The following is a 26,860-nucleotide window of genomic DNA, read 5'->3' on the forward strand; positions in this document are numbered from 1 at the left end:
TTTTTTTCCAAAAATTTTATTAGTTTAGATTTGGTTATTAAACAATTTGTTTTTTTTAAGATTCTTTGTCGGTTTAGTTTTGGTTTAGGATTTTCTCAAGGTTATCTGCTGCAAGAATTTTTTTTTTTTGTATTTTGTAACTAAATCTCAAATCCAAAGTACATATTTTATATATTTGTTATCCGATATTGAACCAAATAAAAATAAAATTTAGGATGAATCATGATTTAAAAATATATAAAAGAAGAAAAGAAGAGAGAATAAAGAGGATGGAAATAAAGATAAACTTAGAATATTTAAGCCGGGTTTACGAACATATCTTTATTTTGTTCGTAAATATTTGAATATTTTATTATATTTATAAAAATTAAAAATTATTATTTATTAAAATTAATTAATTAACTAACATATTTTTTATACAAATAAATATGAAAAATAAACCAAACTATTTATAAAAATATTATAAGTTAATAAATTTTTAAGTTTATTGATATGAAAAATATGAAAAATTGTTATATTACGTAAATATTTCGAAATTAAAAGGTTTGTTGTTTATAACAATTTTAATTATAAATTTTAAAACAATTTTTTAAAATGGAAATTATAACTAATATTTAATCAAGTTCGATAAACCTAAAATTGAAAATATAATTAAAATTTACCATTTTTATAGTTAAGTATTATATATAAAAGTAGAATATACAGTTAAGTACACATTTTGTTTGTTTTGGCAGTGAAGGAATGAAAAGAGAGGAGGGCATAAGTGGAATTTCATATCTAAATTCTATTATATAATCTTCCAGGCGGTTTCAATTCACAAGAGAGCGGAGGAAGAAGAAAACCCAAACAACAATCGGAGAGAGAGAGAGAGAGACAGAGACAAACAAGAAAGAAACAATCAGAAAATCATCCCCAATTCGAAAAATTTAGGGTTTCAGAACTCTGCAGGGAATGCGGAAAGATGAAATTTGCTTCGTTGATTCAGTTTGAGTTGATCGGAAGATCCAAAACCTTCATCATCGGCGGCAGAAATTGCCACCGGAAACACGTCGAAGACGGGTGATCTATCTCCTCTCTCTTTCTCCTCCCCATTTACCTTCTTTTAACTTCATTTCAATTCAACTCACTCTGTATACAAAAATCACCTAATCTCGATTCAATCGAGTTCAAATCCGATGGCGGATAAAGGCAGAGACGGCGGTTACTCAAGTTTACTCGATGGGAAGTACGAATTAGGCCGTCTTCTAGGGCATGGTACCTTCGCTAAGGTTTATCATGCTCGGAATCTGAGGACGGGGAAGAGTGTCGCGATGAAAGTGGTTGGGAAGGAGAAGATAATCAAAGTCGGCATGACGGAGCAGATCAAGAGAGAAATCTCTGTGATGAAAATGGTGAAGCATCCGAATATTGTGGAGCTTCATGAGGTAATGGCGAGTAAATCGAAGATCTATTTCGCTATGGAGTTTGTTAGAGGCGGCGAACTGTTCTCCAAAATTGCGAAAGGTCGGCTACGAGAGGATGTAGCTAGGGTTTACTTTCAACAATTAATCTCTGCAATCGATTTCTGTCATAGCCGTGGAGTTTACCACCGTGATCTGAAACCGGAAAATCTCCTTCTCGATGAAGACGGTAACCTTAAGGTAACCGATTTCGGCCTCACCGCTTTCTCAGAACACTTGAAGCAAGACGGATTGTTGCATACAACGTGCGGAACTCCGGCGTACGTCGCACCAGAGGTCATCGGAAAGCAAGGATACGACGGCGCTAAGGCCGACCTGTGGTCATGTGGAGTCATCCTTTACGTTCTTCTCGCCGGATACCTTCCATTCCAAGACGACAACATGGTGGCCATGTACAGGAAGATTTACAGAGGCGACTTCAAATGTCCGCCGTGGTTCTCCCCTGAAGCCCGTCGGCTCATCACGAAGCTGCTAGATCCAAATCCCGTGACCAGAGCCGGTATCACGAAGATTACATCCTCGTCTTGGTTCAAGAAATCGGTACCGAAAACTCTGATTAGGAAGGATGAACAAGAACAAACAGAGGAGAATTTCACAAAATCAAAGCCACCGGCGGAAACATTAAACGCGTTCCACATAATATCTCTATCGGAAGGGTTTGATCTGTCGCCACTGTTTGAAGAGAAGAAAAGGGAAGAGAAAGAGGAGATGAGATTCGCAACATCGTCGACGGCGAGCAGTGTGATATCGAAGCTCGAGGAAGTGGCGAAGGCGGTGAAGTTCGATGTGAAGAAGAGCGAAACACGGGTTCGATTGCAGGGGCAGGAGATGGGGAGAAAAGGGAAACTGACGATTGCGGCGGATATCTTTGCGATGACGCCGTCGTTTGTGGTGGTGGAGGTGAAGAAGGATAACGGAGATACATTGGAGTATAATCAGTTCTGCAGGAAGGAGCTCCGGCCGGCATTGAAGGACATTGTTTGGACTTCTCCGACGGGGAATTCGACACCAGCTTGAAGAAGAAGATGGATCAGATTATGTTGAGATTTGAAGTAGGAGTAAGATTTGAGTAGTTTTTGTTATGTTATGTCAAAATTGATAAATTGGAATGAGGATGATGATGATGTCTTGTAGTTTGTTAATTTTTTAGTTTCATGATTTGTGATAAATCATAAATGGATGGGTCCTTAGCCAATTTGTTCAATTTGTGTTGTGGGCATCTGTGTTTGTTTAATTTCTTTTTAAATTGAGATATAAGTGTTTGAAATATAAATCTAAAAAAGGGGTCTCCTAGAAAACATCATCTTTTATATTTTATTAGAATTTAAACGGTAGATTTGATATACATTTAGATTTAATAGTTTACTTTTTATTTCAAATTGATTATATTCGATAAATGTTGTTTAGATTTATTTCCTCTCTTTACACAATTTATTCCAAATCTAAATGATTTTTTTTGTAAAGACTCAAAAAAAGAGTAAATTTGAAATATATATATATATATATACCTAATTTTATGAATTTTTATTTTGTTAAACGAATGATGTTAAAATCATGTCAAATTTTATAAAATGAATGTTACATGAATGTTTGAATTTAAAATTATCCAAATTAGTATCGTTTATTAATTTTGATCTCTTATATTTACTAGATTCATACCAACCACTATTTGATGGTTCCCAATGTATATAATAGTGAGTTATCGTAAGATTTTTATTATAGATAGATATGTACTTTTGGTACATTAAGTTAGAAAAATCTAAGTGACAAATATCTTGAACAACTAAACACACAATATTATTTTAAGCTATGTTATGACGTTAGTGTTAGACAGATAATAAATACATTATATTCTTATTCTTACCGTGTGAAAATATATGAATTCATTTGTCATAGACAAGTTTATCATTCAAATTATATTCATCCTCGAAAAATGAAAAAGGGAATTACTCTTTTACACTTTATTATTGTTGTCAAGGGATAAAAGATAAGAGAGAGAAAAAAAAAAAAGAAAAAGGGAAAACAAAAGTCTTTATTTAAGTTTAGTCTTTTTTATCGATTGTCGATTTAATATAGTTATGAGATTAGGTCGACTACCTGATCAATTTTTTAAGTAGATCATAGATCAATCTCTCTATTATGGAACGTTTTTGTTGTATAGACGAAGTAGTATAGAAAATTACATTAAATTGATAGGTAGAGAATAGTGGATTTTTGTCGAATAAATTAGAAATACGTAGGAAATTTAACTATCAAGTCTACATATATAATTTGTTTTAATCTCAAAATTAAAACGTAAATTAATATATAATAATATGTTTAGTTTTGAAATTGCCTAAAATGTAAATATCGTCTAAAAATATAATTTGTTTAGATTTGAATATTATTGTATATATTTAATTAAAAACACAGGTGGAAAAGATATTACGAAATTTCGAAATTAAAATCAAACAATGGAAAGAAGAAAACGTAATATCTAATATTAAGTAAAATAAAAATTTGTTCTTTTTTTGAAAGAAAAGTAAAGTACTAAACGTTTTCTTGAGAGAGAAAAAAAGGAAAGATGAATTGGATTTGTAGAGTTGGGTACGAGATTAATAAAAAAAATAATTTAGGATTCGTTTGGTAATTATTTGGTTTTTTCTTTTTTAATTTTTGAAATTTGTTTTCAAGAAGATGTTTGGAAAATTCTACTCGTTGAGGGAAAAAATTGGCTAAGAACGGCTCTCATCTAAATTTCACACGTGAAGTTGTGATTTGGAAGAAAAGGTCACCTACGAAACAATTAGAGTAATACATCGGTGAGATGCTTTGTTAGGTAAACACCAATTCTTAAGTCAATATTTAGAATTGGCCGTAAGAACTAGTAGCTAAAATAAAAGATGAATCTACGTACTTTATGTAGAATTATCATGTTCTATATATTATAGAGACGTACCAAATTTAGAGTTTTTTTCCTATACAGTTCCTATTAGGACTTAGTAAAGTAAGTTTGAGTTCCCGTTGGAGGATAGATTGGTGCCCACAGAGAATGGGTCCCTTAGAAGATAAAGCTCGGTCTCCACCTCGACCTACCTTAAATTAGTATGTGTGCGGACTCCTCTAGGACATGTTACCTCTATTTTATGTTCAAAAAAAGTTGATTTATTCCAAATCTACCCCTTGTCTAAAATTGTCCGTAACATTGATTAATATTTGAAAACCATACAAAAACTATTTTTTTTTCTTTTGAACTTTGACTGTAATTCAAATGTTTCATTAGGAAAACAAAGATAACAACCATGTTATAGTTTAAAAAAAGTCTTAATAGTTATCAAACAAGACCTAAGTATTCTAGGTCAAATTATTTTTCGAGAGAGTAAAACTACCTTAAGTATCTCACTCTTAAAATAATACGTTGAACTCAAAGTAAAGAAAGTCAAAAACACTTAATCACTTGAAAAAGTACAACTCAAAGAACGATTCATTTGAGAAAGTATATATCATTATTATTGTTAATTTATTTTCTTAATACAACATGAAGCAAGAAAATTCCAACTAACCGTCATTACAAACTTCATATTAATTGATCTAAATTGTTACTTTGGTGCATTATCAACCCTTCATATGTTTCTATCAATTTCATTACTTAAAATGAAAATCCAACACTTGCTACTCATAGAATACAAAACTCCAAACACTTGTCTATTGTAAATATCCACCTATGAAGTTAATGAAGAAAACAGATGTGTGGTCAAGTAATTTTATATATGGAAGATAAATTATTGAAAAAGGGTGAACGTATAATAAAAGAAGGAATCCAATGTTTCCCAAATCCCCATATTATTATTATTGATGAAAAAGATGCATGAAATTAAGAATATGGGCATAGGGTTGTTTGTATGATTGGAGAGAGAGATAAAAGAGTTCTAAAATTTTTGGCCATGGAATTGCTATCTTCAAAAACAGCAAAAACTTCATCAATTATTGTCCTCTTTTGGACAATTCATCAATCAAATTTATAATGACATTTTTAAAACCTCAAAAGCAAAAATAATGAATTTAATTTTGAATATATATATATATATATATATATATATATAGTGTAGAGGCTAAACTTTTAATTATTATTAAAATTAGGGTTTAGGGTCATTAGATAAATTAAAAATGATTTGATGTGAAAAAGAACGATTGTTATTCCATAGCTAATAAAAAAATATTATCTCTAATATTCATTTTCAATAATTCAAATGATGTTATATACATCATTCATAATTCTCAAAAGTGTTCAATTATTTCTCTTTTTGCACCTTTATATATATATATATATATATTTGATTTATTTTACATCCAAAAACTCAATATAATAAAGTCCAAATGAAAGTAATTTCAATTAATTTTTACATCCTATACATACCAATATATGTGCATGAGAAGTTCAAAAGGGACAAAAAAAGAAAAGGAAGGTGATATACATATCATTGTTTTCATGGTGTTGTATTCTTATGGGGGAGGTATTTATGGTCCTAAATTGGTAAAATTATTTATGCTTAAGCATTAGAAATCCAGATAATTAATGATTAATTTAGCAATTTTTTTTTTTTAATAATTAGTAAAGGAATTAATTTTAGGCAATTGATTAATAATTAATAGCTTCCACAATGATTGTGTTTAATATGTTTAAATTCAATAAATAATGATTTGACATTTTTCAGCATATCATTATTTTATTCATGAAGCTAAACCCAAGTTTATTAGAAAAGTTTTATCATTAACAATTTAACATAAGGAAAAAAAATATATTTTAATTTAGTGTAATTATATGTGTTATGTGGGAGCCATTGTTTAATAATTAGTTGCATTTTTAGACCTAGGAAGGTCTTTAAACAACTAAAAGTTGTTTTTACATATTGACATATATAACAAAATAAATCATTTTATTAGTAATAGTAAATGGAATATAAAATTTGATAATTACTATACATAAAGATATTTTTGAGGTAATTTTTTTTAAAAAAATATCTATAGAAACATTGGCATTTCAAACCCTAATTGGTTTCTATCTAACTTTAGTAATAGATTGTATTAATTCTTCTCAACTAGTATGCCTTTTTTTCTTTTTTCTTTTTTCTTTTTAACATGATAATGTCAATCTATCTTCATTGGTGTCTAGTAGAATCTTAGCCTCATGTATAATCTTTAGTCCAACTTTATCATATGCTTATATGGACAACACCATTGTCCACATCTTTTAAGAATCTTCCCTACTAATTTCTCCTATATTTTTGCTATCTTTGTACATGCAAAAATAAATATTTGTTAGAAACGTACAATAAGATGGAATTGTTTAAAAGCTCGATGATATAGATAGAATTTCGTAAACACATTCACGTGTTGAACAAGTCAATATTATATAGAAATAAAAGACGTTAAGCAAATTTGTTTGTCGTCTAAATAGCAAGACCGATATTAAATATAATCTAATTTAGAATACAAAAAGAATGAAATTAGGACAGGTTGATTATAGGAAAAGAAAGTTATTTTTTATATCTTTATTCATTTATCGTCGAAGATCAATTCATGTCAAATTACAAATATGGTCCCATAATTTGGAAAAATTAGAATTTAGTCCTTATGATTTCAAAAGTTAGGAATACAGTACTTATGGTTGGATTAAATACTCACAAATAACTTCTACTATAGAAATTATTTAGAAGATTTTATCAAACTATATACTAAATTTTGGTGTTTTGTAAATCACATGGATCAAATTTACAATTTAACCACAAAAATTTATTAAGAAAAGTGTCGTGAACATGAATATTAATTAATTCGAAGATTTTTAAACTATAAGATTAGTTTTTGATCCATTTTTAACCATACGACTTGATGGATTGAAAGTTCATAAAGTCATAAAAGAATAATGAAGTGTAATATATAATATAACAAGTTCTATAAAAAAAGTTTCCAAGGTCCCATAGCCATAATACATTTTTCAAGAAATTTATATACTTTTCTATTTAGAAATCTTTGGCCCATAATTGCAAAATATAATGAAAAAAAAGGCCCTTTCACTTAAATTAGATATACCCTTCATTTGTTGCAGCCCAAAACTTCAAAGGGCCACATTCCTTTAAAAGTTTTTTGCATTTTGCAATAATAATCTTCACAAAAAGAAAAAAAAAAGGTCAAATAATTTGGTCAAACCAAGTTTAAAGATAAGAAGTATGTGCTAATTTTCATTAAGTAATATATCTTTGAATTAGATATAATAACGAAATACTTTGATACATCTCACGATAAGTTACGAGTTCAATCATCAAGATATTATCGATGCATCAGATCCCACCGAAAGTACTCCTAGTTAAGCGTTTATGGGTAATTTCATTGTCAATTACTCAACATGCCCGAGGATTTTAAGTGTTATAGAAAACACAGTTTTTCTTTTTTATTGGAAACCTATTGAATAAACATATACAGTCAAATGAGTGGGATCTTTAATCATTTTTAATTAGGCTTTATAGAAATTGTTAGTTATATGCAACATATTTTTCATAGCTAATGATATGTTAGGTTGATGTATTCTTACAATGAAAATATTCAACTAACCCATCGTACACTTTTACATATTATACCCAACAATTATTTTTTATTTTGTATTTTAGAAAAAAAATACTAATATTAACATAAGATAGGAAGAGATGATCCTACAAACAAGAGTTACGTAAAACCATGTTAAACTAAAGCAAAGTCATACACAAAATAATTTGCAAATAAGGAAGACTTTATAAACGAAACAACAACTAGAACAATATGCTCTCATTCCATACCTAAATTATTTTGCTTTTCGTTTTTTTCTTCGAAAAAAGTTACAATTGGGTCAACCGTTTATGCTGACACATTTCCATAAGTAGACACTCTTGTAACACCCTCAATAAGCAACGAGTCTAAAAACGTATAAGAGATGATGGCAAAAGAGAAAGAGGGCCAGAGATCAGCCCATATAGCAAAGGAAACACTAAACAAACACAAGCAAATTTAAAGCAAACGTCTATGAAACGAAAGAACAACATTTTACTATTAATTAAAATTATCTTTCATTGATTTAACAAATGTATGGAACCACTAGAGAAATAAAAGAATTAATACTCTTAAAATATGTGATCATTTGAATAGTCTTTGAGAATATAAAGAGAATTTCACATACCTAATTTCCTTGAGAATTGAAACACAAAACTTTCTCCCTTAGCCTTGAGCCTTGATGTGTTATTTTTTTCTCCTTTGTCTCCAGAAAAATCAGAAAAGGTGACACCTGAGCAATGAAATTAAATCAACCCCATCAATAATTTAATGTAATAATTATGAAAAGTCCAAATCACTTTTCATTTCTTTTATTGAAAAATGGCAGAAAAGACCAATCATCAAAAGTTCTCTCTCAAATCCCAAAATAATAATAACAACAACAATATATTTGGTAATTATTATAATTGCCTCAAGTATCATGTGGTAAAGTATAGAAGAATATAAACCTACAAAATTCTGATTTTTCCTAATATATATTTAACACAAAAGAGAGAGAGAAGAATTGAGTGTCAAAATATGATTCTAATTGTTATATCAGAGAAATGACAGAGTATTCAGATTCAGCAATCATAATATTTAATGGTAAAAATTAGAATAAGAAGAAGAAAAAATGAAGAAGAAGAAGAAGAAGAAAAAGAAAGAGAAGGGCCTGACAGAAAGAGAAATGAGCACATACTAAGTAAAGGTATGAACTTTCAACTTTTTTTTTTTTTTAATTTTCTCATACAATTAGGTTTAGTGTGTGCTCACTCTCTTCTGTCAGCTCTTTCAATTCTCTCTGGGTCTTTTCTGCTTTTCTCAATTCCCACTTTTTTTCATACCCCAAAAAGAAAAAACCCCATCTTCTAAATCTTCCTCTTTGATCTCTCTATCTCTTGAAATTAGGGTTTTTCTTTCTTTCTTTCGTTTTCTCAATCTATAGATAAACAAAAACCCTAATCTTTCATCTAGGGGAACCCAAGATTTCTCTCTCTATCAATCTTGTTTTTTCTTGAACCCATATGGAAATTAGGTATGTATATGTATATATAGAAGCAAGATGCATGTGTATATGGTTCTTTACCTTCTATGCCCACCACTCAATGCTCTCATTGATTTCTACTGTGTAAAACAAAAAGGAAAAGGGAGGTGGGGAAGGGAAAAATTATTGAAGGTGCGCTGCTTCACAATAACTGTTGGACGATATAGATTTTCCAAACCGTATATGTGTCTGTTCTGATATTTGTTGTATATTAGTCTGGGATACGTTATGTTTAATCTTTCTTTTATGTCTTCCAACGGTTTATCTGTTGCTTTGTTTTGGTCTAATAATTGCCTCGGTGGGGAAGAGAGAGGAGATGAATAGTACAATACAAAGGCAAGTTGATGATCTAAATTACACAGATCTGTCTAGGTCGTGATATGGACAAATGAACATAAATAAATAATTGGGGTTTTGGATCGTAATCAAAATCAATGAAACAAAAAACCTAAAAGCTAAAATAGATATCTACAATAGTAAGTAAAAATTTCTCATGTGAAAAAAGAGAGTTGAGAAAGATTATATATTGCTTTGGGAATATTGAAGAGAGAAAAGACATGAAAGATGGAGATTGGGAAGACTACTGATATCCAATATCTTTTAAATATTGTTTTAATGCTTTGTGTGGAGGAAGTTTCAATAGGCTCTTGGGGTTTGGAGCAATCAGATTGATTTAATAATGGTGGTGATAGGGACCTTTTGTCTAACTTTTGTGGTTTGATTTTGGAGTGACAACACTCTGTGATTTAATATGGTATCATCGAAATTGTTAATATATTAATTAAATTTATCTTTAACATTCATCGGTTCTGGTTTTTGATTCGGGTGGTGATTAATTGACATAGATGAGAATATGAGATCATATATTGAAACTTTTGTAATATCATTTCCTTCTCAATTAGTCAGTCTGTTGGGGCTTTCTACAAATTTCATATAAGCCTATAAGTGAGAGTGTGTAGTAAAATGTTGATATAATTGGATCTATCCATAACTCATTACATAAAAATTTGATTATCCAAAATGACAAACGTGTTATATTTAACGACTGCACACACAAAAACTTTTAATATTATCTATAAGTGAGAGTGTAATAAAGTGTTGAGATATAATTGAATTTACCAGTAACTCATTACATAAATTCGATTATCCAAAACGACGAACTTTTATTGTTAGATGGTTAATTTATATAGCAAAATCCTTTAAACCTAGAGTCAAAATTGCAAATAACATAAATATTATATAATAAAAAAAAACGTAAGATCTGTGTATGGTCATTCAATGTGCCAACTAACCTATCCAAAACATTTCAAGATTTATAGAAGTTAAATTAATACAGTTCACTTAGAAAATTAAAATTAGTTTATCATAAGATAACCACACACAAATGTATGTGTATACGCGTTGGTGTGCATTTTAATGCATATACGTTGTAGACCACATAAATTTGTGTACGTTAAAACCTAAAAAAAAAAAAGAAACTGATAATTATTATTAAATATATATTGAACTAGATGGTTTAGTATTATTGATCTTATAAATATTGTCTTATGTTAGAACGAATGTCTTAGTACTGTATACAAACACACATAATTATTATTATTTTTTTCCATAGACATAGGATTTTAAACTTAGTTAGGACAAAGGCTCTCACCTACTTCATTGTTAATAAAGAGTAGAGAAAGTGACCACACATTAATTTTTTTAAATTTTTCAAAAACAAAAAGTAATAAATCTTTTTAGTTCAAATAGTACTAATTGAGTTGTTTAGATACATCCATTAATCTCTCGACCTCTAAATTCTTTTTTTCGAACGTAATAGTAAAAAAACATTTTACGTTAGAGCATCAATCTCCAAAATTAGGTAATTGGTTTCTTGATTAGGGTAAGTGTACTCACAAGTTTATCGATCACTTTTAATTAATAAATAAAGGTTTTTATTGGATAAGTATTTGATTTTTCTTTTCTAAAATTAATTTTTTTCATTTATTATCTACCTTTTACCACTTTTTTTAAAAGCCAATCTAAATTTATAAAACTAAAAGAATAATTATATTTTGGAATTTAGCTAATATTCATTATTCTTGTGTCTTATATAATTAAATTCACATCAACATCTCGATTTTGACCAAAGTACTATGGGACCATATACCTTTTTAAACCATGTTTGTGTGTGTGTGTATATATAAAACTGGCTGAGGTAATTTTTTTAATAAATAAAATTTAAGATACAAGTAGAAAAAATAAAAAAGATATAATAATATATATATATATATATATATATATATATATATATATATATATATATATATAAGCTCAAGCATAAAAAAAGATTGCTTTTTTAGTGGTGTGAGTGATCATAACATTATTATTATTATTATTATTATTTATGAGAGAGTGACATATAATAGTTGCATTTTCAACTAGTGAAAGTATATATACACACATACCAAATTGGCTTAACCTTATTCTTTTGATGAATAATAATGTTATGATCAAAAGGGTTACAATTTTTCTTTGAGATTTGATTAGTTTTATTTTCGGTTTAGTTATTCCATTCCAAAATTTACGTTTTTAATTTCAACTTTTACTAAATACTCATTTTTCTTTTGTCCTTTAATTTTATTATATCGATAATGAAAATAGTGAAAATTTATCAATTGTTTAGATTATTTTAAATCAAGTGATAAAATCTTAACATTGAAGATGAAAAAATGAGTATTTAATAAAATCATGTGTTAGAATGTGCGAATCAAATCTTCAAACCTAGTTATTTGAAAGTTAAGGAATTAAATCAAAAGAAGACATAAATTCTGTGAAAGTTAACGAACTAAATTGATATTGTCACCTGATGCTGTGGAGATGTGATGGATTGTTATGGATATTAGGGTGTAACGACGGAACATTGCTACGAAGATATCAAATTGATTGTGAGATGTCTTGGCGCATCCCCCGATCCCTTCTTATTTTAGTTTCTTATTAAAAGTAAAAAAATACAGTCCGATGGAAGTTTAAGGACCAAAAAGTTTTAAAATTTTGGTACAACTAAAAAACCCTAATCAACGCTATATTACTAAGACCTGCCAGATGATGTACTAAAGCCCTAGAAGTCATGCATGAGTGATTAAAGATTTTCCAAGTAATATATAGTATATACTAATTATACTAAATTGTGAATTCATTACTCTCTCTCTCTCTCTCTCTCTCTGTATATATATATATATATATATATATATATATATATATATATCTTGGGTTTAATTTGTGTGCATATTGAGTAGTCTTCCACATTTGTATAGAAAGAAGAAGATTGGCTTTGAAATGATGCACTAATTATGGCCATGAACTAAATCCCTACCCACACCACACATTTAATAAATAATGCCTCTAATTTCCCTATTGACTTCTCATCACTTTGTCAACTTCCCACTACGAATTGTTGGTGGGAATGCTACTTTAATTTAATTTATTCTGTTTTCACCATAATTCCAAATTAAATTTAGCTTCTAAATGTTCTATTAGTTTTTTTATTCTTAATATTTAAAATATGACTGAAATTTCAGATTCAATTTTAATGCAAGTATTTTGGTTCATTTTTTTTTTTTTTGTTATATTTTGAAATTGTGTGTGGGAGAAAATTTTAATTTTAAAAAAATATTATGTTAATTGAGGTAGGTTCAATTTAATATTTTAATTAATTTTTTTTAAGTAAAAAAAGAGGTGATTTATTTTTATTTGAAACTATAAGAACATAGGTTTAAAATAAAGTTTCATCATCAACTAAATTATTCATTGACCTTATTACTAAGCATTTTTCTAGCTCTAAGGTCATTTTAAAGGAATGATTTTACATATGTTTAAAATCAATCTTGAGGTGAAAATCTCTCAAAATGTTAGGACTAAAATTATAACTTTTCTCATATTTTTTCATGTTTTAATACCTCAATCTATAGTTAAAAATCCTTGATCGTTTGACTCTTGATAAATCTTTAACATTGTTTTTGCAGCAAAGTAGATGTGTTTTCAACTATAGATTGAGTTTGAATGATTTGAAAACTATAATAAGATGTACGAACATGTAAGGAACAAGTTGGAACGATAACTATATGTATATAGATTAGTCTTTTTTAAAAAAGTATGAACTTTAGTAGTCTAGTTAAGAAAAAGAAGGTACTAAATAGTAAGTTCCACCATGAAAAATGATACCTTTTGGTCACATTTTATTACGTCACAAATTTAAGATGAATTGAGACCATGTAGAGTTGGATCATAGTGTAGTTTTAGTTGAGTTTTATTTTTCACATATTGATCATAAATAGATTCCTATATTCAAATTACTTCTTCCATGAAGTACACTTATAATATTTTTAATATTGTACCAATCACACGGACGTGGAAAGATTTGAACCAAATAACTAAACATTAAACTCGGTTGGTTGAACTGTTATTAATGATGTCCCATTCAAGAGACACTTAGTTAACTCAAAGTGATATAGACAAGACATTATTGTCTATAATGCAAAATAGGATGGAAGATTTTTTTTTTTTTTTATGAATTTTTACTTTACTAAATTTAATTATGATTTTTTTTATCTCTAACTTTCATAAAAGGTTACTTTTGAAAAAATTCCATACCCTTTTCTATGCTCTCTAATTTAGTATTCTTCTCTCAAAATTAGATTAGTCAAAGTTTTGAATTTTCAAATTTTGTTTTTAGTTTTGAATTTATTTAAGGATTTGCAATCTTAGTTTTGGCTTTTCAAAGTTACTTTTCAATTTAGATTAATCGATTACAATCTCAAATTATTAATGACAACAAATGATTAAATTACTATTTAGTAATGATAAAAATTAGACCTCAAATGATAAAATTGAAACCTCAAACTTATATAAAAAATACAATTAAAGTTTGAGAGTCGGATTTTAAAATTAGAAAGTTATAAGAATATAATTGTTAGTTTTTTTTTACCATTTGAGCAAGAAAGAAAATAGTATCTTTTGGACATTTTGTGAAGTATGGGTCCATGATTCGTTCTAATCCAAGCACAAAAGGTATTGGGCCAGCAATATAAGAGGCCCACAAAATTGTTTGTTTCATTGGGAATTGAACTGAAAACCAGTCCATTATTTTCAGCCCAATCATGCCCATTTAGAATTAAGTAAAATTAAAATAAAAATAGCCCTAAAAAATAAAGAAAATTATAACAAACAGCATAAATTAGAAAATAGTACAAAGATAAAATATTTATAGAAATAACAAATATCGACCGGTCAACTAATAAATTTTATAAAAATATCAAATTATAGAAACTATCACGACTAGTTATTATCAATAAAATCCAGTAAAAATATTTAAATACAATTTATCCTTGAAATTAATATATCTTCGATCTATAAATTAAGAAAAAAAATGATAAGAAGAACTTTTTTTTTTCCTCGTTATAATACTTTTCAATGTTCTTTTAATATTTCAATTAACATAACTCGACTATTTTCAACTATTTTATAATTTATAACCATTGTCATAAAACTTTTTTTTTCTCTGAAATCATAACAAAAATTGTAAAGAATTGAAATATATATATATATAATATCCATCACGAACAGTTAAACAAAATTGGATAATAATAATAACAAATACAAAGTCATAATCAATGGAGGCTTTCATAATTAAATGCCAAATGGAAGTATTTAAAATGGAATCAAAATTGGTTTAAGCTTTCATAATTGAAGTTTAAACAATGATATATTGTACCAAAACATACATCAGCTTTGTTTATTCAAATCAAACAAATCAATGAGAATCATTGTAGAGAGTTGACTTAAGTCCTAATCTACATGTTAAATTAAAAAAGAATAAACACCAACAAAAACTTACTAAATTAATCAAATCATGTTGTTTATATATATATATATATATATATATATGGTCCACACAGAAAGATTATGTTATGTTTAAGCATAATAATCATTTTTAATTAAGCCCATTCATTATTACCCAATATTTTATTTAATTAATTCCATCATAACAAACAATAATTTTCCATTAAAGAAAAAAGGGAATATACATTGAAAACAAGTTAGTGACAGAGAGAGAGAGAGAGAGAGAGAGAGAGGGAGAGAAATTCATTGTAAAAGTAAAAGGGTTTTTCTTTTTTCTTTTTTTTCCTACTAAAGGCGAAGCAAATACGGCGTCGTATTGAGAGGAGCCATGTTTTCTTAGACTTTAGTGGGCATTTGCTTACCAGGTCAAACGTCATGACGCCGTTAACTCACGGCCGGGAAACGGAGAGGGAGTCTCTGATGGGTTTGTCGACGGTGGCGTTACCCAAGGCAGTTGACTGGACGGTCAACGCCGAAAGGCTGGGAGAGGTGGGGGGATCTCCTCCGCCCTTGGACGCCGTGATTGGGCGGCTGTGACACGTGGCGGTGGAAATAGCGGTGGCGAGAGAAATGGGCATGAGGCAGAGGCCTTTGCCTTGTAAGTACTGCATGGCGGAGCCCATGTCTTCCTCCATTAACTTCACAACCTGGTGCTCCGTCACCGTCATCGCGTCGTCACTCGACGGAGCTCCGGTGGAAGTCTGCCCGCCGGCCCCATTAGTTCCGTTGGACTGGTTGCACTCAGTTCCACCCTAAATAGACAAGAGGATGTTAATTGTATATGTAATATAATTAGACCCATGTTATAATGGAAATAAATCTACGTTATAACACTCTTGGTTAAAAAGAAAATATCCACATATTCCGAAAGTTGCAATATTATATATTTCCAAAGTTTTTATGAATACTTTAAAATTGATATCTTTAATAATCTCAAAAAAGAGAAAAAAAAAAAAAACCTTTCAATATTACCTTATGTACATAAGAATGATATTGAGGTAATCTAAACAAAAACTTGAGAACAGAACATCTCACCATAAAAGACAAATCAAATATAGTAACTTTCAAAAGAAAATAGATGTTTTTCAAACAAATAACAAACTTTTTTTTTTTTTAATTAGAATGAAAAGTAAGTTACAAAATGTACCACTAAACTTTTTCTTTGTTTCAAATATAAATATATATCTATGAGCTCTTGTATGTACTTGAAGATCTCGGATTCAAAAATCCCTCTTAAATTTGTTGTAAAATGTTTCAAAACTTAATTGTAAGAGCGTTGAAAAGAAAGGACATTGGACAATGGAGAAGAAAGCCAAGAGTTAGTGGATAGGAATGTGGACTTGAAAAACACATCTTTGTTTCTTCATGCTTGTACGTATATTAGCTAACTTTTTCTTCTCCTGTTCTATTTTCAAATTTCCAATCCAATACATATGTATACCCTACAACTCCATAATATTCTCTCCCTATTTATATATATAATATCAACAACCAAACTCATATATTTATATATATAAAAGCAATAATATCTTTTCCTTATATTTATAACTCTAACTAAACTATAATCTCAATCCATGTTAACACCTAGAATAGTAAGACAACCGACCTTTAACAGATAAAATCGTAATTTTGATAATATATAAGAAATTATTGTAAATCACAAAGCCACTTAATATATATTTATAACGATAACAAAACTTTAGATTTAATTTCATTATATCTATAAATATTTTGTATATATATATAGCTTTTTTCCTTTTAGGAATATTTGTTGAAAGAAAGACTGTTTTTCCTTTAAAGTGCCAATTTTTAGGATATTGTGGAAAAGCAAAACATTTTACGAAGCAATTAAGTGGGTAATTGAATTATGAATCTCTAATGGATGAAAATGACAATGAAATCCTATATTAGGAATGTTCATGAATTAAGGATTATCTCATGCGTCCTTTTCCATGATGAATGATGATGGTTGTGTGTGAAATTTTTTTGTGGAGAGTTGAATTTTCTTCACCTAAAGTAGTTTCAATGGGTCCTAATTATACTATCCTTTTCATGACTCCAAAAAAAAGTATGGATAAGGTGAAAAAAAGTAAAATGTATTGCAAATTTAGATCTGGTTTAATAACAAATATGGTTATGATGGTTGTAGACTTTAACTTTTAAAAATCAAATATGATGGTTAAAGACTCTTAACTTTTAAAAAACAAGTAGTTATGTAGAGGAGGGATAGAAATTTTTTGAAATATAGAAAGTCAAGAGGAACTAAATTTGTAATTAGAAGCAATATTGGGGTACCTCAGTGGAAAGATCGGGTAGACGGGAAGGCATGGCAGCAGTGGCACCGCCCAACCTGCTGACACTCAGAACCTGCAGCAAACCACAAACCCAACAATAATAAAAAGCAAAACCCACTTAATATATATATTAAATAAATTTCATATTCCAATCCAAATTCTTTAATTAATTTATCATGTTTTTACGTTGGAATTATTGTGAGAGACAGAAATAAATTATAAGACAGAGAAAATTAGAGAGAACTTTTACTTTGACTTGAAGCTGGAGGAACTTTACATAGTCTATGATCTCATCCAGCATTGAAGCCTTGTCTGTCTGTCATTCCCAAAAAAGAAAACATAATATATAAATTTAAATCCACCCCTCTTAATTATGAAATCATTAGCTCAACTCGTTCCACAAGTTAAAGGTTTAAAATTTCCACTCCCATCTAAGAACTATTTATATTATCTTTTTTAGTTAACCAATATCAATCTACACTCCATACTCTTGAGCACAAGTACAAAAAAGAATTGAAAGAACCAAAAAAAGAAAAAGAAAAAAAATTATTAAAGAAAGGGGTTGGTACGTATTAGAAGCTTGTATGCTATTTAAACTCTTATGGTGTACATGATTAGAATTTCCATAAAGAGAAACATGCTTGACATACTTTATATTTTAAAGAAATTGAAGTATTAGAATGTGTTCTACAATTATTAATTGGAGGTATTGTTCATCATTGTTTATATGCTAAATCAACCTACACAGTTCATTTCACGATTTAAGCTTTATTTTAAAATATGGATCCATTATAATAGTTTATCTTAAAATTCAATTGAGGAATATATAAAAAATTTAGGGCGGCAAATCCCAGCAACTAAGAGTACGGTGTCCGGCCAGGAAAACAAAATGGAAAGAATTTAAAAAGAAATACAGAATGCTAAGTAGACGTGGCAAAAGCAGAACCGTGAGATGAAGAAAAAGGCATAACGTATTATCGACACGTGTAATCAAGATCCAAAATGCGTGAAAAGACAAAACTGACCTTGTTAGCGTTGGGAACAAGTTCTTGTAGAGCTTTCATTCTCTCCGCAATTCTCTCTCTCCGTAACTGTCACAAAATTACAAATTATAAGTTAAATAAAAAAAAATTAAATTACAAAATTATAATATGTAATTAGCGGTTTGTAATTAGCGTTAATTAATTAATTACTCTTTCGGCTATACTATGAGGATCTGTGGCTTGTCCTCTCCGAGCTCTGACTCGCTGCCGGGGCTGACCCGGTGCTGGTGCTGCTGCAGCGCCGCCGCAGGAGCTCGGCCCGGCCGGAGGTGGTGTATTGGCTGATATCGGAGCTCCGAAGTTTTGTTTCTGAGAGTTTGAGTTCCCCTGCAGATTTGTGAATTGAAAAGGTTTTAAAAATTTGGTGGAGTTATTGTTTCAACTGAACGATGGAATCGAACTAATTTGTTGCCTGAGATTGGTTATGATTCTGACTGCCGGAACCGGAGGAGTTCAGGAACCCGGCGAATTCGTTGAAAAGAGAAGGAACGACAACAGAACCGTGATCAGTCTGCAGGATTTACGGAATTAATTAAATTTCAGGAAATAGAATCCAAAAACGGTACCAATTTGTAACCTAATTTTCGAATTGAAACGTATATAAGCGGTTTGAATTTTGAGTACCGGATTAGGGCATTTGAAAGACGAAGAAGAAGAGCCGTCTACTTCAACGACGCTGTTACTAGGCATTTGAAGAAGACCGGAATCATCGCCGGTGGAGGAAGGGTCAATTCCTCTCGACATGAGTAACTGCTGTTGAAGCAAGGACATAGCCATTTTAGCCGCCGGAGTTGTGTCGCCGACCTGAAACTCAACATTGTCAGTATTAGATGGCGGCAGTGGTTGGGGAGGGAGACCGGGGGGAAGTTCCCAGGGAGGAGGGAGGGTGGAGAGGATTTGTTCGAGGAAATCGTCGGAGGAGAAGGAAGAATTAGGATGGAAGAGGGAGGTTTGAAGTGGGTGGTGGTGGTGGTGGTGGTGGAGTTGAGAGGCGCCGGTGTCCGGCGGAGGGTTACGGCGATGGGTATGGAGGTCCGGGAGAGAGTTGGTGAGTCTCATAATCAGTGTGGGGAGAAATGAAGTAAGAAAGTGAGTGAGGAAGCCATTGAAGGAGGGATTAGTGAAGTTTTATAGATGAAGTTTACATGTTTAATTAAATAAGTTAATTCAAGCAATAATTTTAATGAGGCGCGTGACGAAAAATTAAGGAAGGGAGTGGAAAGTTGAAAGTGGAAAGTGTGTTTGTTTGTTGAAGAAGAAAAGGGCTAAAAATAGACAACACAAAACTTTCATTTTCCTTTTTCCTTTTAAAACCTTATGTAATTAAAATTTTTAATTTTATTTTCCCGCTAATTTTGACACTAATCTCGCTGAGACAGTTAGGTTAACCATTTTTTAATTTTTCAATTTTGAATTTTAAGACTATACTTTTCTCTCTTTTTCTTTTTTTTTTTTTTTTTTACTGTAAATGTGGTGTGAGAATTTGTAAAATAAACATTTAATCTTTTAAAATTAAGGGTTTTTTCAAAAAAAAAAAATAATAATTATTTCACAATTTTACTATTTTTGAGGACTTTTCTAATAAAGCAATGATTTATTGGAAACCAAAAGATTCAAACATTTTCATTATATACAAAATTAAAATTTATTACATAATGGAGATTGGTGATATACAAATTAGCAATAAATGTAACTATTTTTAAAAAATAAAATACAACTAATTATATAGAAAATGAAGAGATAATGTTGGTCTAAAGTCAAAGCACAATTTTGTAATATTTCCATATTATTGACCTGAATCTTTTTGGGCATTAAAATATAATATTGCTCATTATCATACTATTCTATCTCTTCTTCCCTTTGAATATAATTTATTAATGAAGCCAAAAACCATATAGCAAAATCAACAACATTTACCTCTACAAGATCCCTTCATTGTCTTTTGACATACTTATTTATTTGTCCTAGTGCATGTATATATATTATCTTTCATAAATTATATATGTCTTAACATTAATATATACACTTAATGTATATCTTTCTTTTAATACTTTGTCTCTAAACATGCGACCATATTATCTAACCCAATCTTCTATATCGTTGTTATCTCGACACGATTGAAAACGAAAATTGAAATTAATATAGTATTGTTATTTTTAAATTTCAAAAATCATATTTTGAGCTAATTTCTTGATTTTTTTTTTCTTTTTTTGTTGAGTCATTCGAGTATGGGGTTTACAAAGGTTTAATTGTACGTTCAAATTATAAAACTTTATTTATATACGTTTACGAGTAAAGGGGAAACAATTTTATTATAGAAAACTAAAAGTATCTCTAGGGTTAGAGACTTTATATAATACACTTCTCTAAACTTCATAAAAGTAAATGACGTAAAAATGGCAAATTCAAGACATATCATTATTGACGAAGCCAAATTTCGTTCGACGAACATATATCTGTAAGGATGTCTGGTATAAGAGTTACGTGCAATATTATTAAAGACTCTTGAGTCTCGAGAGATATGATGAAAGCCTTTTAAGAGATTCTTGAATGTGTTGTAATTGAAGATTAGTATCAACGGAGATTTACAACTCGATACTTTTATCATTTTAATATTTTGGGATTTCCAAAACAAGCTAGCTAGGTGGCTATGGTTGCCACTTTAATTGAAAATTGGTGTAAGAATATATATATATATATATATATTTCATAGTATAACATATAAGATTTATGTCACATGTGCCATTTAATATCATATCACATCGTGGATATATATAACCAATTAGGATTTACAAAGTTTAGACGAAGGGAATTGTGTATGGGTGTCACAATTTTTTATTAACAATATAATCAATGTATATAAAATAATTATATATCTTGGGAATATACGATAGTGATTAATAATATTTTAATTATTTAAAATATCTAATAGGATCAATTTCAAATATAACGCATATACAAACTATGTGAAAAAAATTACAAATATAACTTGAAAGTAAAACATCTATTTGGTTTGTATATTATTTTCATCACGATTCAATATGGATGTATGTTCGAATTAAACACTATAGTTGAAAGAAATAGGGGGAAGATTTGAATAAATAAAGTGGATTATTTGGATTTAGATTAAGATTAAGATTTACAAATCATAATGAAGTTGAATGGGAATGTGTTGTTGGCCACATTATTGGTTGGCTTTGAGATAATGTCATTTGCTACCAAAACAACATCAACACACAAATTTAAAAAACACCTTTTGAATTTCAACAAGAGATCTTATTGGGTAAGATGAAGGAACTTTATTTAAAAAAAAAAAAAAAAGTTCACTTTTTTAACCTAATATATTGAACTTGACTTTGAGGTCAAGTTATCACTTTATCAAGCATTATGGCAATTAGAAAATTACTTTTTTGTCTTTATTATTATATATCTTTTTAAGATTAATAAAACAAATACTATATCAATTAAACCATGCTCGTTTGATTACTATCGAATAATTCTTATAAATCTACCCACCGTAGAAACCAATAGAAAAAAAAAAAGAAGGAACTAACAAAGAAAATTATAAGCAAAGTCTAATTGTCATCCACTATTGGAAAAATTGGCATCAGTTTTATTATATATTTATTATTAAATACTAATCTAATCTAATCTATTTAGAATTGCTTTGGAAATACAAAAATTTTGGGGATCTTCAATTGCTGGCTTTTCAAATTTGTAGCTCTATTTCTGCCCACAATGTCAAATCCTCTCACAATTTGGACCCTAGGGCTCCCTTACTAATGGACTTGGTCCCTAACAACAACACACATTTGGGAACAAATCAAATTTTGAGCTCTAATAGTTGACGATAAAAGAAGATTGCTAATATACCCTCTAATTTTAATTTACTAATCGATAGAAATTTAAAAGATAACAAAGTTAAATTGGCCATTTTAAAGAGATAATAAACAAATAGAATTCTAGTGATATCCATCCAAGTTTAAAATGATGAGTATGACTCAATTAGTTAAGACATTATATCATTTAATCGAGAGCTCAATGATTAAAAAATGTCCATTTCCGTACATGTTATGAGAGGAATATAAGAAAGCATGAAACTCTTTTTAACTACTATAGCATTTTTATAGAGGAGTACAAGTTAGCTATTACTAATGATTTCATTGGGCAAGAGTGGAAGAACTGATTTAAGAGGATGAAGATAATATTGAAGAGCTACAAACAAAACTCACACCACATATGTTTTCTTTTTTTTTTTTTCACACTACTTAGATTAAGACTAAGGCATAAAGCTGGATCATAAAGCTAACAAACAAACTAACTAACCCATGGTGTAGGACGGTGTTGGCAAGTTGATAACTGTGGTCTTCACTTTCGTCATCATGTTGATGCTGTTAGTAACACCTTGAGAACCAATTCCACTGTCCTTGATTCCCTGTTCCACACATGTGTGTTTGTAAGAACGATGAAAGTTTTGATAATAATGGAGGGCATTTAGATATTTACGGTACCTGGAATGGGAAATGATCGGGTCCTCGAGCAGGTGCTGAGTTGATTTGAACTGTTCCGGTTTCCATTGCGTCGCTTATCAATATCGCCTTGTTGATGTCCTTCGTGAAGACACATCCCTGTTTTTCACACATTACTCGAAACTCAAATCACAATGTTGGAAGTTTTGCTATGGCATTAAATCGACCTCTTCTTTAAAAACAGGTTATTTGTTATTTAAATGTTTCCAAACGACAAGGCGAAGTTATTTCTACTCAAGTTAGTAAAAGATAAATCATGTTTTTTCAGATAACTAGGATGCGAGATGAAGTTATTTTATACCTGAAGTCCAAAATTGCTAGCATTACAATGGTGGATTCCTTCTTCGATAGAATTGATCCTAATGACTGGCAAAACTGGGCCAAAAGGTTCCTCCCATGCAATCCTCATATCAGGCCTAACATTATCTAATAACAAGGGCCAAATTAGGTTGCCCTCTCTTTTGTACTCTTGGCAAAATGTTGCACCCTTTTCCTTTGCATCCATAACCAGCCCTTCAATGAAATTCGCCGATGACTCAGTCACAACTGGAGTAATGTCTGAGTCATCTTCAGGGGCACCAACAGTTAATTTAGCCACTCGTGCCTTTACTTTCTCGACTAAAGAATCTGCGACAGATTCCATTACCAAAACAACCTTGACGGCAGTACACCTTTGGCCACTGTAATCAAAAGAGAATTAAGTATCGAGCAGCTGTGTTGACATACATTAGTAAGCTTTTGAAATGGATTTTAAGAATAAATGACTTTGATAAGAAAAAGATCATCCAATGTTCAGTTCACAGAAAACAACCTACTCTGTTCTACTTCTAAGGATGAAGAACAAGGACAACTTTCTATTAAATCGACCAAGTACTTTAGATTTTCATTCATATCAAGGAATGGAAAATAGGAAGCTAATATGAGAATAGTATCAATCAGTATAAATAAACGGAAGCAGGCTTTTTCCAAGCCCGAATACGAAAATATTGCTTGTGCCTAGAAATTCATGAATGAATCCTTGGATGAATTTGAGAAGGATACCTGTAAGAAAAGCCTCCCTTTATGATGTTAGCGGCAACTAAATCAAGATCTGCATCCTCGAGCACAATGCAGGCGTCTTTTCCCCCCAATTCCATCTGAAGAGGTATCATGCCTGCCTTCTTTGAAATTGCAATACCGGTATCCCCACCGGTAAAGCTGACAGAAAAAAGCAAGTACAAAACCGAGTCACGCAAATGGAAGACCTCATAAATCATCAACGAGTGGGAAAGAAGCATTGTTTACCTTATACAGTCAACACCCGGATGCATTGTGAGGAAATCACCAATCTCGGAACCTTTTCCCGTGACACAACTAATAAGGCCTTTAGGAAAACCAGCTAGATGGAAGCAATGTACCATGTGGAGAGCAGAAACAGCGCCCTGCATTATGATAAGAGCGTCATACAGATGACAAACATATTTTACAATTTCAAATCTCCTTTATTATACTTATTCAATCTACTCCATGATCCTAAATATTGATTCTGTTTTCTCATGATCCACTTGAGAGTAAGGAAGAGATAAATGAACAGAACAGGAGTGTACATTTAGGTTCCAAGCACGTTGGGTTTTTTGAATCCATGTTCATCAAAGGAAAATGTATTAAAGAGACTACAATCATGTATGATGAGAGCTAATTAGTATAAAGTACCTGAGTTGGAGGCTTCAGTACAATAGAATTTCCAGCAATTAAAGCCGGGGCAATTTTTGAAACAGCCAGATTGACAGGATAGTTGAATGGAGGAATGGCTAAAATCACACCAAGAGGGATCTGAATTTTTCAAGTTAAAAAATAGAGCACAAAAGAGGTTAGCAACTTGAAATACTTCAAATGGTGTTTTTATCCGTAATTTTTCAACTTAAAAATTAGTTCAAAAATTGGAAGATCAATTAAATTAGAAGAGTAATTAAGATAATAAAAAATTACCAAGACGAACACAAAATAATACAAAAGAAAATTATGTAACAAAAAAAGTGTGTGAAAAGAAAGATTAGTGACAAATTGTACATGAGGAGAGAGATTACCAAGAGAGTATTTATGTGTGGAAAAAATTAAGCAAATGGACAAATTAAGGGGTATTTTCTGTAATTTATCCTTAAAAAGTATCATATGGGAAAATTAAAAATCAGTGAGAGAATATATGGGTAAAAGGTGATCCATAAGAAAAGGTATGTGCAGACTTTAGAGAAAAAAGGAAGTGAGAGAGTGAAAATAGATGTTAAGAAGAAAAGAAAGATTTATAGAGTAATCGGAGTAATAAAGTATATTATAAATGATTAAGATGAAGTGTTAGTCATCCAAACATAAACATAAACGAGAAGATGAGAACATTTTACCTTGGAAGTAAGGCAATATTTGGTCCTTTCATTTCCAGGGAAACTATCAGAAACCAAGAACTTCCCTTCACCCAAAATCCTAACACCTTCTTCAGCACAATATGAAACAAGATCCCCAGACCTTACAACCTACACAAACAATTCAAACCCTTTTTCACATTTCAACACTAAAAGCTACTAATCCAACAGAGACAACAAATTGAACTAATAAATAGTACCTCAGTGACTGCATCTTTGGCTGGTTTAGCAATTTCCTTCACCAAACACTCAGCAATTGGAGCTTTATGTTCTTTTAAAATTGCAGCAGCTTTATGAAGAAGCTCTGCTCTCTTCCACAATGGAGTCTTTGCCCATAATTTCTGAGCAGATTTGGCTATTTCCATCACTTTATTAACCTCCTCTTGGTTACAAGCTATTTTAACAAACACCTTACAGTCATTAATACCCTTCTGAACACTCATTATTCACAAACAATTTCATTAACCCACAAAAAAATTTCCATAAATATCTCTAAATTGAAGTTCAGAACCATAGAATTCAAAGAAAAACATGGGAAAATGGGGGGATTTTCATAATTATACCTTGAACTCTGTACTGGGTCTTCCTAGTAGTGGGGTTGATAATGGCAACGGATTTCCCTGAGGAGGATTTCTTCCATTCACCTTCGGAATAGTATTTGTAGACTTCACCGTCGAAAATCTCTGCAAAAACCCCATTACCCGCCATGGAAATTGACGAGAAAAAGGAATTAAATGGGGAATTTAGGAATTTGAAGGGAGCTTGAAAAAAATAAGAAAGAGGAAGATTGGTGGAAGTATGTGGCTGAATTTGGGTGATGGGTTGATGGTTTAAATAGGAAGAAGGAGGAAGAAGAGCCACGCTTTTGAATATGAAAGGCTCAGACAAGGGAGTGGCTTCTCTTTCGCCATGTGAGCATTTTAACTGTTTTTTACTCTTCACTGTCTTTTTATGGCAAAGTAAGGAAAAGGTTTCTTCCTTATAAACTAACTCTAAAATAAATCAATCAATCAATATATCTATATATTTATATATATATATATATATATATATATATATATATAGACATATTTTTTGTATTTTAAAAAAATTAATTTTAAACAACATTCTCATTTTAAATATTTACTAAATTTTTTGTAAATTTTTAATATTTTTGTTCTCCCAAAGTTGTGGAT

At 30.3% G+C, this 26,860-nt stretch overlaps 3 protein-coding genes across 4 annotated transcripts; 1 reads left to right on the forward strand and 2 right to left on the reverse strand.

The window, feature by feature from the left end:
- The first annotated feature begins 802 nt into the window (after positions 1-802).
- Positions 803-2,664, forward strand: LOC103496422 (CBL-interacting serine/threonine-protein kinase 6-like). The gene has a single exon (XM_008458261.3). The coding sequence runs from the start codon at positions 1,176-1,178 to the stop codon at positions 2,475-2,477; it is 1,302 nt and encodes a 433-aa protein (XP_008456483.3). The 5' UTR covers positions 803-1,175; the 3' UTR covers positions 2,478-2,664.
- A 12,902-nt stretch (positions 2,665-15,566) lies between these two features.
- LOC103496446 (bHLH transcription factor RHL1-like) lies at positions 15,567-19,989 on the reverse strand. Its single transcript, XM_051084806.1, has 7 exons — positions 19,385-19,989; positions 19,173-19,271; positions 18,911-19,087; positions 18,743-18,808; positions 17,968-18,033; positions 17,719-17,790; positions 15,567-16,175 (listed from the first exon to the last, which is right to left on the reverse strand). Exons 1-7 carry the CDS (start codon positions 19,817-19,819, stop codon positions 15,813-15,815), a joined length of 1,278 nt encoding a protein of 425 aa, XP_050940763.1. The 5' UTR covers positions 19,820-19,989; the 3' UTR covers positions 15,567-15,812.
- A 2,336-nt stretch (positions 19,990-22,325) lies between these two features.
- LOC103496455 (NADP-dependent glyceraldehyde-3-phosphate dehydrogenase) lies at positions 22,326-26,658 on the reverse strand. Of its 2 annotated transcripts, XM_051084807.1 has the most exons (10): positions 26,249-26,620; positions 25,886-26,079; positions 25,668-25,796; positions 24,982-25,101; positions 24,574-24,710; positions 24,331-24,486; positions 23,591-23,969; positions 23,272-23,388; positions 23,087-23,195; positions 22,326-22,555 (listed from the first exon to the last, which is right to left on the reverse strand). In XM_051084807.1, exons 1-10 carry the CDS (start codon positions 26,391-26,393, stop codon positions 22,512-22,514), a joined length of 1,530 nt encoding a protein of 509 aa, XP_050940764.1. In that variant the 5' UTR covers positions 26,394-26,620; the 3' UTR covers positions 22,326-22,511. The 2 variants fall into 2 exon arrangements, with proteins under 2 accessions (XP_050940764.1, XP_008456541.2); XM_008458319.3 differs by lacking the exon at positions 22,326-22,555 and having other exon boundaries at positions 22,846-23,195; positions 26,249-26,658.
- Positions 26,659-26,860: the final 202 nt, after the last annotated feature.

Source organism: Cucumis melo, chromosome 5, assembly GCF_025177605.1.
Source record: "Cucumis melo cultivar AY chromosome 5, USDA_Cmelo_AY_1.0, whole genome shotgun sequence".
Lineage (NCBI taxonomy): Eukaryota > Viridiplantae > Streptophyta > Magnoliopsida > Cucurbitales > Cucurbitaceae > Cucumis > Cucumis melo.

Excerpts from the sequence above, each read along its gene's own strand:
- LOC103496446 (XM_051084806.1), bottom strand. The coding sequence starts at position 19,819 with ATGAGACTCACCAACTCTCTCCCGGACCTCCATACCCATCGCCGTAAC. Across the intron at positions 19,088-19,172 it reads AGAATCATAACCAATCTCAG|GGGAACTCAAACTCTCAGAA; the intron begins GCAACAAATTAG and ends ACAAATCTGCAG. Across the intron at positions 18,809-18,910 it reads CTCATAGTATAGCCGAAAGA|TTACGGAGAGAGAGAATTGC; the intron begins GTAATTAATTAA and ends ATTTTGTGACAG.
- LOC103496455 (XM_051084807.1), bottom strand. The coding sequence starts at position 26,393 with ATGGCGGGTAATGGGGTTTTTGCAGAGATTTTCGACGGTGAAGTCTAC. Across the intron at positions 25,797-25,885 it reads CCAAAGATGCAGTCACTGAG|GTTGTAAGGTCTGGGGATCT; the intron begins GTACTATTTATT and ends TTGTTTGTGTAG. Across the intron at positions 23,970-24,330 it reads AAGGGAGGCTTTTCTTACAG|TGGCCAAAGGTGTACTGCCG; the intron begins GTATCCTTCTCA and ends TTTTGATTACAG.
- LOC103496422 (XM_008458261.3), top strand. The coding sequence starts at position 1,176 with ATGGCGGATAAAGGCAGAGACGGCGGTTACTCAAGTTTACTCGATGGG.